The 13740-nt window shown below is 33.7% G+C and overlaps 2 protein-coding genes across 2 annotated transcripts; one reads left to right on the top strand and one right to left on the bottom strand.

Annotated features, from left to right (window-relative positions):
• The first annotated feature begins 312 nt into the window (after nucleotides 1-312).
• Nucleotides 313-1314, top strand: LOC110668863 (phenylacetaldehyde reductase-like). Its single transcript, XM_058151978.1, has 3 exons — nucleotides 313-324; nucleotides 510-701; nucleotides 963-1314. Exons 1-3 carry the CDS (start codon nucleotides 313-315, stop codon nucleotides 1146-1148), a joined length of 390 nt encoding a protein of 129 aa, XP_058007961.1. The 3' UTR covers nucleotides 1149-1314.
• A 1094-nt stretch (nucleotides 1315-2408) lies between these two features.
• LOC110668613 (notchless protein homolog) lies at nucleotides 2409-9641 on the bottom strand. Its single transcript, XM_021829942.2, has 13 exons — nucleotides 9263-9641; nucleotides 8884-8965; nucleotides 8697-8786; nucleotides 7736-7861; nucleotides 7197-7324; nucleotides 6099-6298; nucleotides 5580-5643; nucleotides 4916-5026; nucleotides 4316-4453; nucleotides 3430-3572; nucleotides 3293-3347; nucleotides 2935-2991; nucleotides 2409-2856 (listed from the first exon to the last, which is right to left on the bottom strand). The coding sequence occupies exons 1-13, from the start codon at nucleotides 9398-9400 to the stop codon at nucleotides 2773-2775; spliced, it is 1416 nt and encodes a 471-aa protein (XP_021685634.2). The 5' UTR covers nucleotides 9401-9641; the 3' UTR covers nucleotides 2409-2772.
• Between the last annotated feature and the right edge of the window lie 4099 nt (nucleotides 9642-13740).

Raw genomic sequence — 13740 nt, 5'->3', positions numbered from 1 at the left:
TATGAGTTGAATTTATTAATTTTTCTAACCAAGACAATGTGAAATATGAGAGATCAAATTACTTTTTTTTTCCTAATCAAAGATGACTTTAAAAAATTTAGTTCATATAAAACAAAAACTGATAATTTGATCAAAAGAATTCAAAAATGTAACTAATGCTGAACTTTTCTCACTAAAATCTCACTCATTTAGTAAACCCTATTTAAATGCGACAAAGGTGATCCAAAGAAAACAAATCACTTGCTTGCACTTGATGGAGAAAAGGAAAGGCTTCATTTGTTCAAAGCAAATTTATTGGAAGGAGGTTTTCATATGGCATCAACCGTAATATTTTCAGTTACTAATCCATAGGTTCCTCTCTCATGCCTTTTATCTCCTTAAATCTTCTTGATATGTTAAAGCATTTATGCTAGGTAATTAGCTGATCAGGCTTGAAGGCTAATGCATTTCATTCATTTCCTTGTAAACTATTCATTCAATAAATATTTCCGTTACTTTCTGCATTTCAGGCAGAACAAATTGATCCAGCCGTGAAAGGAACACTTAATGTTCTTAAATCATGCACAAAAGTTCAGTTTGTCAAGAGAGTGACTATAACATCTTCTCTGGCAACAATGGCATTTAGTGGAAAGCCTGTGACTCCTGATGGGGTGTTTGATGAGACTTGGTATTCAAATCCAAAAGTTTGCAAGAAATTGAAGGTGTGTTTATGTGCTAGTTTGCTTTTTCTACAATTTCACTATTAGATGCACTGATGTAAAAGAGAGAGGAAAATAAACAATGAGCTTTAGCTTAGTGGTTGTCTTCAGAGCTGTAAGATTTCAACTCTGAGTCTCAGTCAAAGCTAAATGAACCGAAAAGGAAAACATAGAGGAAATAACCATCTTTATGCTTCTCAGTTGTTTTCTCCATTGTCCTTCACTTCTAGTATGCCAACACAACATTATTTCATTTCTTTCCAGTTCTGGTATATGCTTGCAAAAACCTTAGCAGAGGAGGCAGCTTGGAGATTTGCAAAAGAGAATTCAATTAACTTGGTTACATTAAATCCAGGATATGTAATTGGTCTTCTCTTACAACCAACTCTTAATGAAACTATGGAGATGATTCTCAACCTTGTAAACGATATTTTTCCACAACCATTTTAGATTATAAGCATGTTTCTCTGGGAAATGATCTGATAGAAGATGTAGTAAACAAAGTAAAAACACTTACCAACTCAACTCATTTTCAATCCCAATCAATCTTGGATTGGCTATACGACTTATTTTTCGTCATTTTGCTTGATTTCTTCTGATACAATTAGTTGATCTTTTGAGTGCAGGAGCAAAAACATACCCTAATGCATATTTTAGGCCAATTGATGTTCAAGATGTTGCTGTTACACATGTTCAAGCCCTTGAGATTTCTTCAGCTAGTGGCAGATATTGTTTAGCTGCAGATGATCTCCACTTCTCTGAGCTTTTAAAGATCATTCATGAGCATTACCCCACATTGTAGCTTCCTGAAGAGAGTAATTTTCGTTTTTGTAATTCAGAGATTTATATGTTACACTATCCATGTGATCTTTCCTGATGCCAGCTTATGTCAATTGTGATATTTTTCTTAAGAACCGTACCGAGCAAACAATCAAATATCAAAGAAAAGCTCCTACAAAATCATAGTCCCAAATAGACCCGGCCAGAGACTGGTTCTAGTCTGATTTCGGGCTGGAACCATTTTATCTGCCAATCTCACAGTTAGGCCCAATTTCAGTTCGAAATAGTTTCAAGACAATTTCGATTCAGCCCTAGGTATTATCAAACCTAATAAATTTTTTAATATAATTTATTTAATTGCTAATGTAAAAAAAATTAAAATAAATATAAACTCTATGTAATTTTTAGAGAAAAAAAATAAGAAAATATGCTTTTAAATCAGACCGGTTCCAATTCAAGGGGAAAGGCCCGTAATGGCCCATAACCCCTATTCAGAACCAGCTCAAGGCCTAAAGCCATTGACCTGAACTAGTCCAGCCCAGTTCACGGGCCTAACCAGCCCTAGGCCAGGTCTAGTCCTGAGGATAATCCGCCTTTGAATGGATTAGTAAAAGACTAACAGCAATAATATTTGCAGCTATAATAATCATTGGATTATTCCTTTCAGATGGCTTTTTCCAAGTGGTAACTTCTCTGAGGATCAGATAACTAAGAGTGCATGTGTTGTTCAGTTGTTGCAGATGTGACTACAATAACGACATGGCCTTGCCAAAGTACATATATCACAAGATAAGGCAAAACTCTGGGTACCAGCTTCATTCCTCTGGAAGCGACTCTAAGAGACTTTTGAAAGCTTGAAATAGAATGGCTTCATCAGCATCTGATTTAGATTGTATCTACCACTGGGTAATGCAAAAACAAGTGGGGAAATTGAAAAATAAATAATGCACTTTTCCATTTATGACAGCAGAAAGACTGATTTTCCAATATTTGCTAGAAATAAAAGAAGCCTGTTTTAACTTCCGTTTGTTATTTGTTAAATCACTGACATGGCTTATGGCCCTAGATTCCTAATTTGCAATCTGCAAACACCGCAAACAAGGATCGCAAAATTACAGAAAAAATAGGCTTGCTTCTTCCACTGACCATTTTATAGACATTTCTTTCAGTTTTCTTTTATCATGCTGTTCTGCCCACTGCTTAGTGTCAAGATATCACCACATCATTAGCTGTCCGTGGAAGCTGCCAACTACTATGTGGTTTGACATTTCTACCATATGCTCCTCTGCTAGGTCTAGCCCATCCATAACTTCAATACCCTATCCTTACCTCCAGAAGCTACCTTCTCGCCATCCGGACTCCAATCAACAGCATATACCTTTCCACAATAAAGTCAGAATTCAAAGATCAGTTACAATCAAGTCTAACAGCACACAGGAGTTAGCAGGAAGCGCACCTCATCCTCATGGCCTGGAAGGTCTTGTTTTAACTTCTGTGTCCTTATATCCCAGACCTGGAAAATTAAAGAAATTTTAACATTAGAAAAAGAGAGATCATATCACTTGGAACTAAAGGTGCATACATGATATCCTAGTGAGAAGGATTTTCAACTACATCCAATGACATTCTTACAACTTTAGAAAAACATGATCACGTAATTCACTAAAATTAAATAGAAAACCGAAGCTTGGAGGAAAAAAAAAAAAAAGGAAACTGAAGAGAGACAACTTTGAAAGAGAATGCCATTTATTACCCAATGATCGTGTCAGATCACTGAACAACTCAATAAAGGGCTAACGGTAATTACAGTATACCTTCAGCATGGAGTCTTCGCTTCCACTTAAAAGAAGCCTACTGTCAGCTGACCAGCTGTGGAACATCAAGCAACATTAAAGATTTACTCTATAAAGTATAGGTACAGAAAAACAAAAACCATCAGAACAACTCAAACCTGATTTGATAAACACGCCCAATATGTCCTCGAAAAGCAGCAATGAATTTTCCAGTAACACCATTCCATAACCTGACTGACCTATCAAATGAGGCACTAGCCACCCATTGCCCATCAGGTGAGAAGTGAACATGATTTACAGGCTGTAGCAACCAAGAAGAAGCCGTTCAACACTTTTAACTCAAGGTATTAAAACGATGATATGTGTTAACTACGAAAGTTTTACTTATCATATATAAAGATAATAAATTCTAAAGAGTATCTATGTTAAGGCCCTTGTCAATTATGGTATGCAACTATGTTATGATCTGCATTTTCACCGATATTCAATAAGCAAGCAAGTCGTAACACAGTGGCAACAGAGAGAGACAACATGCTTCTCCAACATGAAGAAATATCAAGGTCATGTGGACAGAAAAGCTGAGAGTTGAAACAATAAATTAAAATCTGCAGAATTGGAATAGGAGATCAGCACCTTCAAGCCCTTCACACAATCGTTCAGTGTAGTGGGAGCAGGTGTGAACCAAAAAACACATGGGAAATGTTCGATAATAATGTAGGCCTCCCAGAGAGAGAGAGAGAGAGAAACAGACACACAAGATACACCGCGCACACATGCAGAGAGAGAGAGAGAGAGAGAGAGAGAGAGAGAAGAAAGACTGGGGGTGGAAGAGAGATGGCAGCATATAAAAGACTGGGGGTGGAAGAGAGATGGCAGCATATAATGGGTTAAAATGCTAAAAAGAGGACCAAGGTACAAGTAATGGAATGGGATCTCTGCATGACTGGATAAAGTTTCAGATTCTTTACATTGCACTCCCAATAAAGCACCATCAACAAACTACAATTGCAACCAGAATAGAATGCAATCATATGCTTCATATACCTGTTGATGACCTGTCATGCGAGTTCTGTACTCTTCGCTAACAGCAGGTTCCCAGAGAAACATAGTAAATTCATCAGAACCTGAAACTAATCTCTCAGGGCCATTGCCTTTCATTTTGTTGTATCTTTCCAGAGCAACCTGCAAATATTTTATATTTCGTTGTACAATGGAATATAATTAATTCCATATAGATGGAATGGAAACAAAGAAAATTAGTTTAGTCCGGTAGGAAGTACACTGCAATAAAGTGTTTCTTAAATGCTAAAATCCCACTATAAATCTTAGCCACTCTGCTGAAACCAAAATAAAACCTCATATCACAGATATAGAAAGATAATTAAGCTAGAAGACTAATGGCAGATAAATTAACCAAGAAGAACAAGAAGTCTAATGAAAATACTCATAACTAGATAGATTTACAATTTGCTTCAATTGCTTGGACAAATCAACAACATTAATTTGGAGAAAGTTTCTTCTATGCTTCACATTATCAGTCTTAAAATTGATGAATTCATGTGGTGCCAACTACCAAGCAGAAAAAATAGAAAAGAACAGTTTAAGGACTAATAATGATGCTATGAAGCAAATAACATCAACTACCTTTTTCACTTCATCTGGCGAAGAATATGTTTTGCCAGTATGGTCAAAAGCTCCAGTACGAAGAACATATTCAGTGCTCAAAGCCAGGGAGTTTACCCTATTCCCATGACCCTAGAACAAGCACGAAATACACAAGGAGGTCATAAAGAAAGCCAAAACTAGAGGGAAAAGCTATATCACAATACAAATCAACAACTTTGTAACCTGAAAGTATCATAAAATACTATAACATCACTAGACACCAACTACATAGGGAGTGATAAGCAAAAAGGTCATTATAATTACTATCGGAAAAGCAAAACAAGTTTCTTCGAGAAAGAAACAAAAATTGATAAGGCAGCAGAACAGCTCAAAGAAACATGCCCACTATCATACTATCATTACAATCAAACTTCACACATGGATGACGATCACGAAGGCGTAGAAGAACCAAATATACACCTTAAAGAAGCCACAGCAGGAAGATGGGAAGACCAAGAAATAACAAGATTAAACCTTGAATGTTTTCTGATGAACTTAAATTATAAGACCAGCACTTAGACATAGGTGAAATGTAGGTAATGTGACAATGATATCAACACATATTTAGTAGCAATTTTGTACAGTCAGGTAAAGAGAGAAACAAACATGAGAAAGACTGATACTGGTTGGTATCTACAATTACCTTCAATTCCCGAATTAACTTCCCCTGTGAAGTCTCCCAGACTTTGATGGTACAATCTTTGGAGCTGCCAAAGTAGAGAAAAGGATATGAGAAACAAATATGGCTAAAGTATGGTTGAGCCATAGTAATACTTGACCATATGAGTACAAATTTAAGATGTCCAGGAGAGATAATTAAAGTTCGAAAAGAATTTAAACCCATAGATGAATATGTGTAGGTGTTGAAGCTTTGTCCAGCCCAAGTTTTAAAGTATTTCGCTCAAAAGATCAAATGAAAAACAAATGCAACATCAAGAGACCATGAAATCAACACTAAAAATTCCTAATTAAGTATAATCATGTGTTACAGTAAACCAGGAGTTATTTGGCAAGGATTAGCCTAAAAAGTTTGTTCACAATTTTTAAATTTCTTATGAAGGAATAAGAAATGATGCTTCACTTAAAGAAGGGGAAAAAAAAAAGTAATGGTGGTTATCTATTATATTTCATTATATTACGGAGAATGAAGAAAAATGTGTACCCAGTATAAATTACTCCATCTCCACCCCATTTCACACAAGTTATTACATCTGTATGACCAGTGAGACAGATAACACATTTCCTTAATGAAACATCCCATATGCGTGCATCATGATCTCCGCTAGCACTGACAAACCGACGACATGGGGCATTCAAGTGGACTGGTTCCCAAGAGATAGCAGTAATCCATTGTTTGTGGCCCTAAGACAAGGAAATCCAAATACTATTAGTATCTAGATTTTATTTTAGGCAGCACATCAATTAAAAGATCGAATAAAAAATGTTAATTTCAAAAATCTTTGAGAGGAACAAGAGATTGATGCAATTTTGTAGAATCAGAATTAGTTTTTGCTAAGAAATTTAGTCAAAGTAAAGGAATTACTATTTATAGTTGCCCAGAAAAAAAAAATTGGCACTTAATTAATCATTACATTTCACAAACTATGGAAGAAGCAAAATTCTAATACGACAGACCTTCACAAGATAAAGAGAGCCATATACACTGAACTTATCTTCAACTTTAAAAGGGAAACTTACAACTAATAACAACAAGACTATAGGGAATTTTTTTTTTTTTTTTCCAAAACAGAATGCCCTTGTATTGTAATTAGTCAAGAATAGAAGATAACTATTAAAGATTCTCCACAATAATAACCTTCAAAACTTCAGTTCAGCCATGAATAATTACAATAAAATGTACAACAATGAAGAATAAATGGAGTCTCAACGCAGACAACTTCCCCCACTATGGATTTTGAGGAGGCTCAGATATATGCAACTTTCCTCTTGCACTGAAAGGAGGTTACTTCTATATTATGAACCAGTGATCTCTAGGTTACAGGCGAGCAACCTTAATTGCACCAAGACTCACCCTTTCACCCCTCACTATCATATAAATATAATAAGATATGCTCATATATAAGGGAACATGGCCTTGTCAGGACCCAGCAGAACCCATGAGAACAAGGAACAATTCAATGGAGCATATGCAACCCGAGGTGGGATAACTCAATTTATGAATACATCAACAGAAAGAAAAACAGCAATTAACTATAAAGTTAGATATTAGTGATCAGTCATTTAAGCATAGAGACTTTACCACAAGTGGATTGCCTGATGGCTTTCCTGTCTGAGGATCCCAACATTGAAGCTCTCCAGCCTTGCTCCCACTCACAAGATGTTTACCATCTGGTGACCATGCAATACAAAGAACCCAATTCTTGTGTCCTGAATTGAGGAATAATCTAGGGTTACTACAAAAAATATGATGAATAATGAAAAGGGAACTCAGTTTAGATGCCAACCCTGACAGAAGCCACATCAATTATCACTACGTGTGCACGCATGCACAGATCAAAGCAGATTCGCTTTGCCAGGATGCAGAGCGCAACAATCAGCAAACATATCCAGTCAAAACATTAAGAGCAGGAGATCATCTTCATTTGTTAAGATGACCAATCAGAAATCCAAGTGTAACAATTGGAAAAACTTACTCTGGCTGCTATAACAGCTCAAAAAACATGTTTCAAATATCCAAATGCTTTTTTCTAACTGTGTCTTTCTCTGTGTGTGTGTGTGGATGTTTTCAGGCAGCAACTTTAACTAAGCAAGGAAAGTAAGGTATTCAATAATTCTTACCTGTACATTTAAACATTGGCGTTTGGGTATTAAGATCCCACAGACGAACATAGGTATCTCCAGAGCCACTTGCCAAATGCCGCCCATCAGGACTAAAAGCAACCGAAAGTACAGGTTCTGCGTGACCTACAGCCACAAAACAACACGACATCTTACAAAACAAGTGAATAATATTAGAATACATGCTGCTGAATCAACCTAAAGAAACTAACAAACTTGGCCCATGCTACTCATTTACAAATAGGACAAAAGCATTCCTTTAACACCAAAGCCACAAGCAACCATGTGCAGAAAGGTACCATGAATTGAACAGTGAATCATCTGCTGCACAACTAATCCATTTGCTTAGAAAGTATCTTTTTCATCTTCCAACTTTGAATGAAATTGACATATTAGGAGCTTAACATCAATCAAGAAAAGTTCTGATCAAACTTGTCAAATATTTCCCCCAGCATATATTTTTTACGTCATAAGGATACTTACTTTTCTATAGACAGGAAATGAAAGGCAAACTGAAGGTCTCATATTAACATGTATATGATTGAAAAACTTCAGAATTCAAAAATAAATTAAAAGAAATCCTTATTCTAATGACTTCTTAGCTTTAATTTTACTAGTTTATAAATTATGGACCATCCCTTATAGCGAACAGCCAGCACTAGCATCCTTAAACCCTAATCACGAACCCTTAATGCCAAAAAAAATAATAACAAAAATAAAGCCAACTTTCTAACATTTTATTCAACCGCGCAATTACAGCATGTTCAAATACCAAAAGGCAATGAACAGTTCAGTAAGCCTGGCTGACAAGGTATCATCGGTTAATTTTAAGTACTGAACTATCATCAAACTTGTATATACCGCAAACAGTTATGATGTCATTAATGCAGAGGCTGTTGTTCAACTGTTCTAACGTAAATGCAAGTTCAATGTCAATCCAAGAAGAAAAACAATGTCATACCAGCAATAGTTGCTGAACAACGATTAACTGGACGGATTCGGAAAACAGCTTGTGGTTGACAAACAATGGAAAGTACCTTCTCCACGGAAACTGAAAAAAATTTTTGAGCTCATAGATCAACAAAAAAATATATATATATTTTGCATATTGAAATGTTACTCTTTTCCCTTCTTTGTAGCCAACTGACCTTTATTTTTCTGTAAGTAATTTTCAAGTGGAACAAGAAGCTCCTGGTCTGATATGTAGAAAGAATATGGCAACTTCTCCTTCTAAACCAACAAAAATGCAGAATTCAGCAGCAGTGTCTCGAGTTTTCTTATTCTCTTCCTTCTTAGCAGCAATGCATTGTTATTTATGTTAGCCTAAAAAACTCTCTTTTAAGTATTTAAAACACCCATCAAGAATTTAACTTTACTTTTCCAATAACAAACCCTATTAATTATTCATTCCATAATTACAGATGTTCAACAAACAATTATTATAATCCTTTTCCCATCAATTTCTAAGCAACCAAAAGGACCCAGTATCACACTGATACATAAAACAACAGGAATTCAGAAACTTACATTGTGGAGAAGCTCATTGACGATTTGTTGAAGCTGTTGAGGACCGGCATCCTGTGGAAGATACAAGGGAGCTTCCAATGCCGTCCCTTCCCGGTCGGTGAATTCGCACATCACGATATTCATTGTTTCCATATGCATTTTTTTAATTGCTCTGAAATTGAGGACCTATAAGTGTATATTTATATGTATTGTACGGAAAGTTTCAATAATGGAATTGGGGGATGTTTTGGGTTTTTGGCTCTGTGATATTTGCAGATGATTGAATAAGGACTTGGGATTTTTCGAGGGTTTAAAAAGTTTGTGTTTGCGAGGGACTGTGATTAGGGACAACAACGGGTAGGGTCGAGTTTCTAGGGGGATTCGGATCGTATCCGTAGATTTAGATTTGGCTAATATATGATAGGATTTAAGATAGATTTGAATTTAATATTTAATACTTATGACGAGTTTGGATCGAATTTAAATTTTATAGGTTGGAAATTTATTATTCGAATTTGTTTATATAAATTTTTAATTAAATATAAAATATATATTTTTTATAATAATATTATAAAATTATTATATATTTTATTTTATATAAAATAAAATTAAAATATTTTATGAAATTATTAAAATTTTAAAATATAAATTATTAATAAAAATAATTTTTTATATGAATTATTAATTAAATATATAAAATTAAATGGGTTTGGGACATTTTTCTGGTAATAACAATTGGGTTTAAGATGAGTTCGGGTTGTTGACAATAAATTTTAATCGAGTTTGGAATTGATTCGAGTTTTGAGAATATTAATCGGATTCAGGTTTGGATATGGTGATTTTCGTGGATACCTAACCCGTTGTCATCCCTAACTGTGCTTAGTTCTTCCATGGTGTTCTTTGTGCCATTGGATTGCTACGAATCGTGGCTTAAAGATTCCATTGTTTTTCACTTGTCTTTCCCAACTGTGATGCTAAACGACCTCGTTCATATGTACAAATCCCATGTCCGTACTACAATGTCCTGCCTTTGAAAGTTTGACTTCATGTCTTCTTGGCCCAGGTCAACAGTTCAATGAACTGGACCAGCCTTATACCGGATTATCTCTCTTGAGGCTTTGATTGAGAATCAAACCGAAATTGACAATTCGAATGGCTAGTTTGATTTTATTCAAACCAAATTTTTTTTAAAAAAAAAAATTATAGCTTTTGAAGGCTGATCATGGACTAAATCATTTTTTATTTGAACTGAAACTGTCAAAAATAGGATCTAAACTACTTTTAAATCAAACTTAAACTACACCACACTCTACTAGGAACTAGAACAAGCTAGAACTAAAATTACCTAGTCTGATTCCGGTTTACTCCCTCTCTAGAACTTCAATAAATCAATAATAACTCAGAATCCAAGCATAATTTTAAGTTTGTCGGAAACATTTTATCATTTTTGTTGCCCCTTATACAACCCAAGAGGGGGGGGTGAATTGGGTTCTAATTGCAAAATTAAATATTAAAAGAAATTTAAACACAAAAAAAAGTAAAGGAAGAATGATGACACAAGAGATTTATAGAGATTTAGTTATCTCAAGCCTACGTCCTCTCCTCAATACCTTCCTTGAGAGTTAACTTCACTAAAATTCTTCTTTGGGTGAAAAATAAACCCCTTACAATCACCACAAGAGTAAACCCTTACTCTTTTACAAATCCCTTTACACTCAAGAGCTATTTAAAGCTCTATCACACTCAAAATTATAATAAGTACTTACAACAACCTTGAATGAACTCTCAGAACAAAGAATTTACAACTCAAATATCAAGTTTTCAACATTAATTATGGTAGCTCAAGTTCTAGAGAGAGAATGAAGAAAATCTTTAGAACACAATAAATTTTCAAAAAGATTGTTGTTGTTAAAAAACTTATTTCTAGTCATAAATAGTGCATATTTATAGTTTTTGTAAGAAAATAGTCGTTGGGGTTGTATTAAATGCAAAACTAGCCATTCAACCACCTAAAACTCTGTTTTATCGAGTTACAAAAACCTAGGTTCAGCTGCCGAAGTTATTTACTTCAGCTTCCGAAAGTTGGAATGCCAAAAAATAGCTCTTGAAAAGTCATTTTCGGCTGCCAAAATTCCTATTTTCGGCTGCCGGAGTGCTCTTTGGACAAAATAACTTTTCAACACAAACACTTTCAAAGTATATTGGTAGCACACTAGTTGTTTATTATCATTAAAACATGGGTTAAGACACCTAAGTCCAACAATTTTCAATGTTTTTCTTAAAAGGAAATCCCTATATAGACTCGTTCATAAATTCAAAATATAAATATGTAAGACTATATATTTAATAAATAAGTCTCATATATATATATATATATATATATATCTTAATCCATAATAGACAAAATCCAGGCAAGAAAAATCATTTCTTGAAATTGAAGTCACTTCAAAACTGAGCCTTTGATCACTCTATCATTTACTTTTCTCTGCAAAGAGCCACTATGTCTAATCTCATTTCTCTACCTCTTTTCACTTCCACTTTCACCACAATACTAATCCTACTACTATTACCTCAAGTTCAAGAAATGAAGCTATAGAGGATTTGCTCATTCATTTGGATTCTAAAAGGTCCTCCCTATCAGTTCGAGAATCAGCAACTGTGGATACACAGCTTTGAATTCAAGATTTCTCTCCAAGCTATTGCTAATTCATTTCACTTTCAACTATCATGATCTTTGTGATGGCTACAGTTGCTTGCTTTTTTTATAAACAATTACAACAAATCAAGCTAGAATGGGCCTGAGATAATGTATCAAGGTTTGATTTTTGCTAACAAATAGAGGTGCATTGCTTTCCACACTTTTGATTTTGTTGCAATACTTGTTTGACATGAATACTAAGTCTCTATGTAATGCTTGTTAATTCCCATAAGTCAATATTAATATGTTGATTTTTTTTCTTTGATATATGCCATTTTCTACAGATTAAATATTAAAGACAATCTGTAATCGCTGTCAAATTTTATCATTTTTATATTTTTTTCTCATATTAATAAAACAATAAATATTATAAACTAAAAGAAAATTAGTATTTTTCTACCATACCCCAAACGCTAAAAATTAATTTCCTTTTTTTAGCATTATAATCATACATAAAAAAAATAAACTCATTGAGTAGTTGAATCAGTGGCATGATATTTATTCGATAAATTTTACCTGAAAGTTAGAGGTTTAAATTTTAGAGTCGTGGTTGTTGAAAGGATTTTACTTGAATACTACTTCTGACCCAAACATGAAAAATTGTATACTTAAAAAACATGTTGAGATTTGGCAAAATATACACTTAATAATTATATCATTTCCTTTTTCTTTTACAATTACATCCTTGCCTTTTTAAAAGAGAGTCAAAAGATTTTTTATTTATTACGATTTCTGCTAAAATATCATATACTTTAGTTTTGAGATTTTGTTTTAAATAATCTCATCCCCTTTTAATACAAAAGAAAATTTGAAAAAAAATATATTAAAATTTTAATTTTACATATTACATGGCAAACACTTGAATTTCAAAGTTAATTAACTTTTAAAATTGATGAATTAATGAGTTTTAGTTTAGTGGTATTAGAATTATCTTTTTGAAATTGTGAAATTTTGAGAGTTTAAATTCCAATTAATTGTCAAAAAACAATAAATAAAAGTAATCAACTAAAATGTTGTTTAATCTAAAGTACGAGGAGCAAAAGGTAATTTGTTAAATTTTATCTGCTTTTAGATCATTGCTTACGTAAAACTCCAAGCGTTCAACCCCCCACCCATCCTGCTGGTAATAATTTTCCATGCCTATTTATGTGTATATCTTCTGAGTTCCTGAGAGAGAATATATCTTCCGAGTTCTCACACAGAGAGAGAGAGAGAGAGAGAGAGAGGGAGAGCAAGATCATGAGTAGTGGAGAAGGAAAAGTGACGTGTGTAACAATAAGTTATTGTGGCTTAATTTTGAGCTTTTAATATTCTGGTCTGATTCTGATTTTTCATCCCAATATAATCCAAATCTGAATTATTATTTAGGTTTTTTTGTTTTGGCCTGAGAATTAAGTTTTTGTCCGTTAAGGTGAAGTGTGGGTTTTTAAAGTAATATCTATTTAAACCGGGTTCAGGAGAGTCTCATCATATATCTTGCGTCTTGGTTTACAAACCGACTTTAAACAAGAAGTTGGATCCATTATTTGACTTTGATGTATGATAGATCGAGTTTAGATAAAAAAAAAATTCATAATTAATAATATTATATGCTATAAGTAAATCATTTAATTAAAAATGGTAAACGCTGTCTTTGCAATGTTTTATGATATAAAATCTATAAAATATTTTTTAAAAGTTTAAGTTAGATTATCTATATAGTTTAACAAGAAATACCCATCTATATTTTGGGCTAACTTTATAGAAAATAATTTTATGTAATTTAAACAATCAATGTTGGAAAAATTATTATTATTATTAT

This window comes from Hevea brasiliensis, chromosome 8 (assembly GCF_030052815.1).
Source record: "Hevea brasiliensis isolate MT/VB/25A 57/8 chromosome 8, ASM3005281v1, whole genome shotgun sequence".
Taxonomy (NCBI): Eukaryota; Viridiplantae; Streptophyta; class Magnoliopsida; order Malpighiales; family Euphorbiaceae; genus Hevea; species Hevea brasiliensis.
This window is presented reverse-complemented; position numbering and strand designations above follow the sequence as displayed.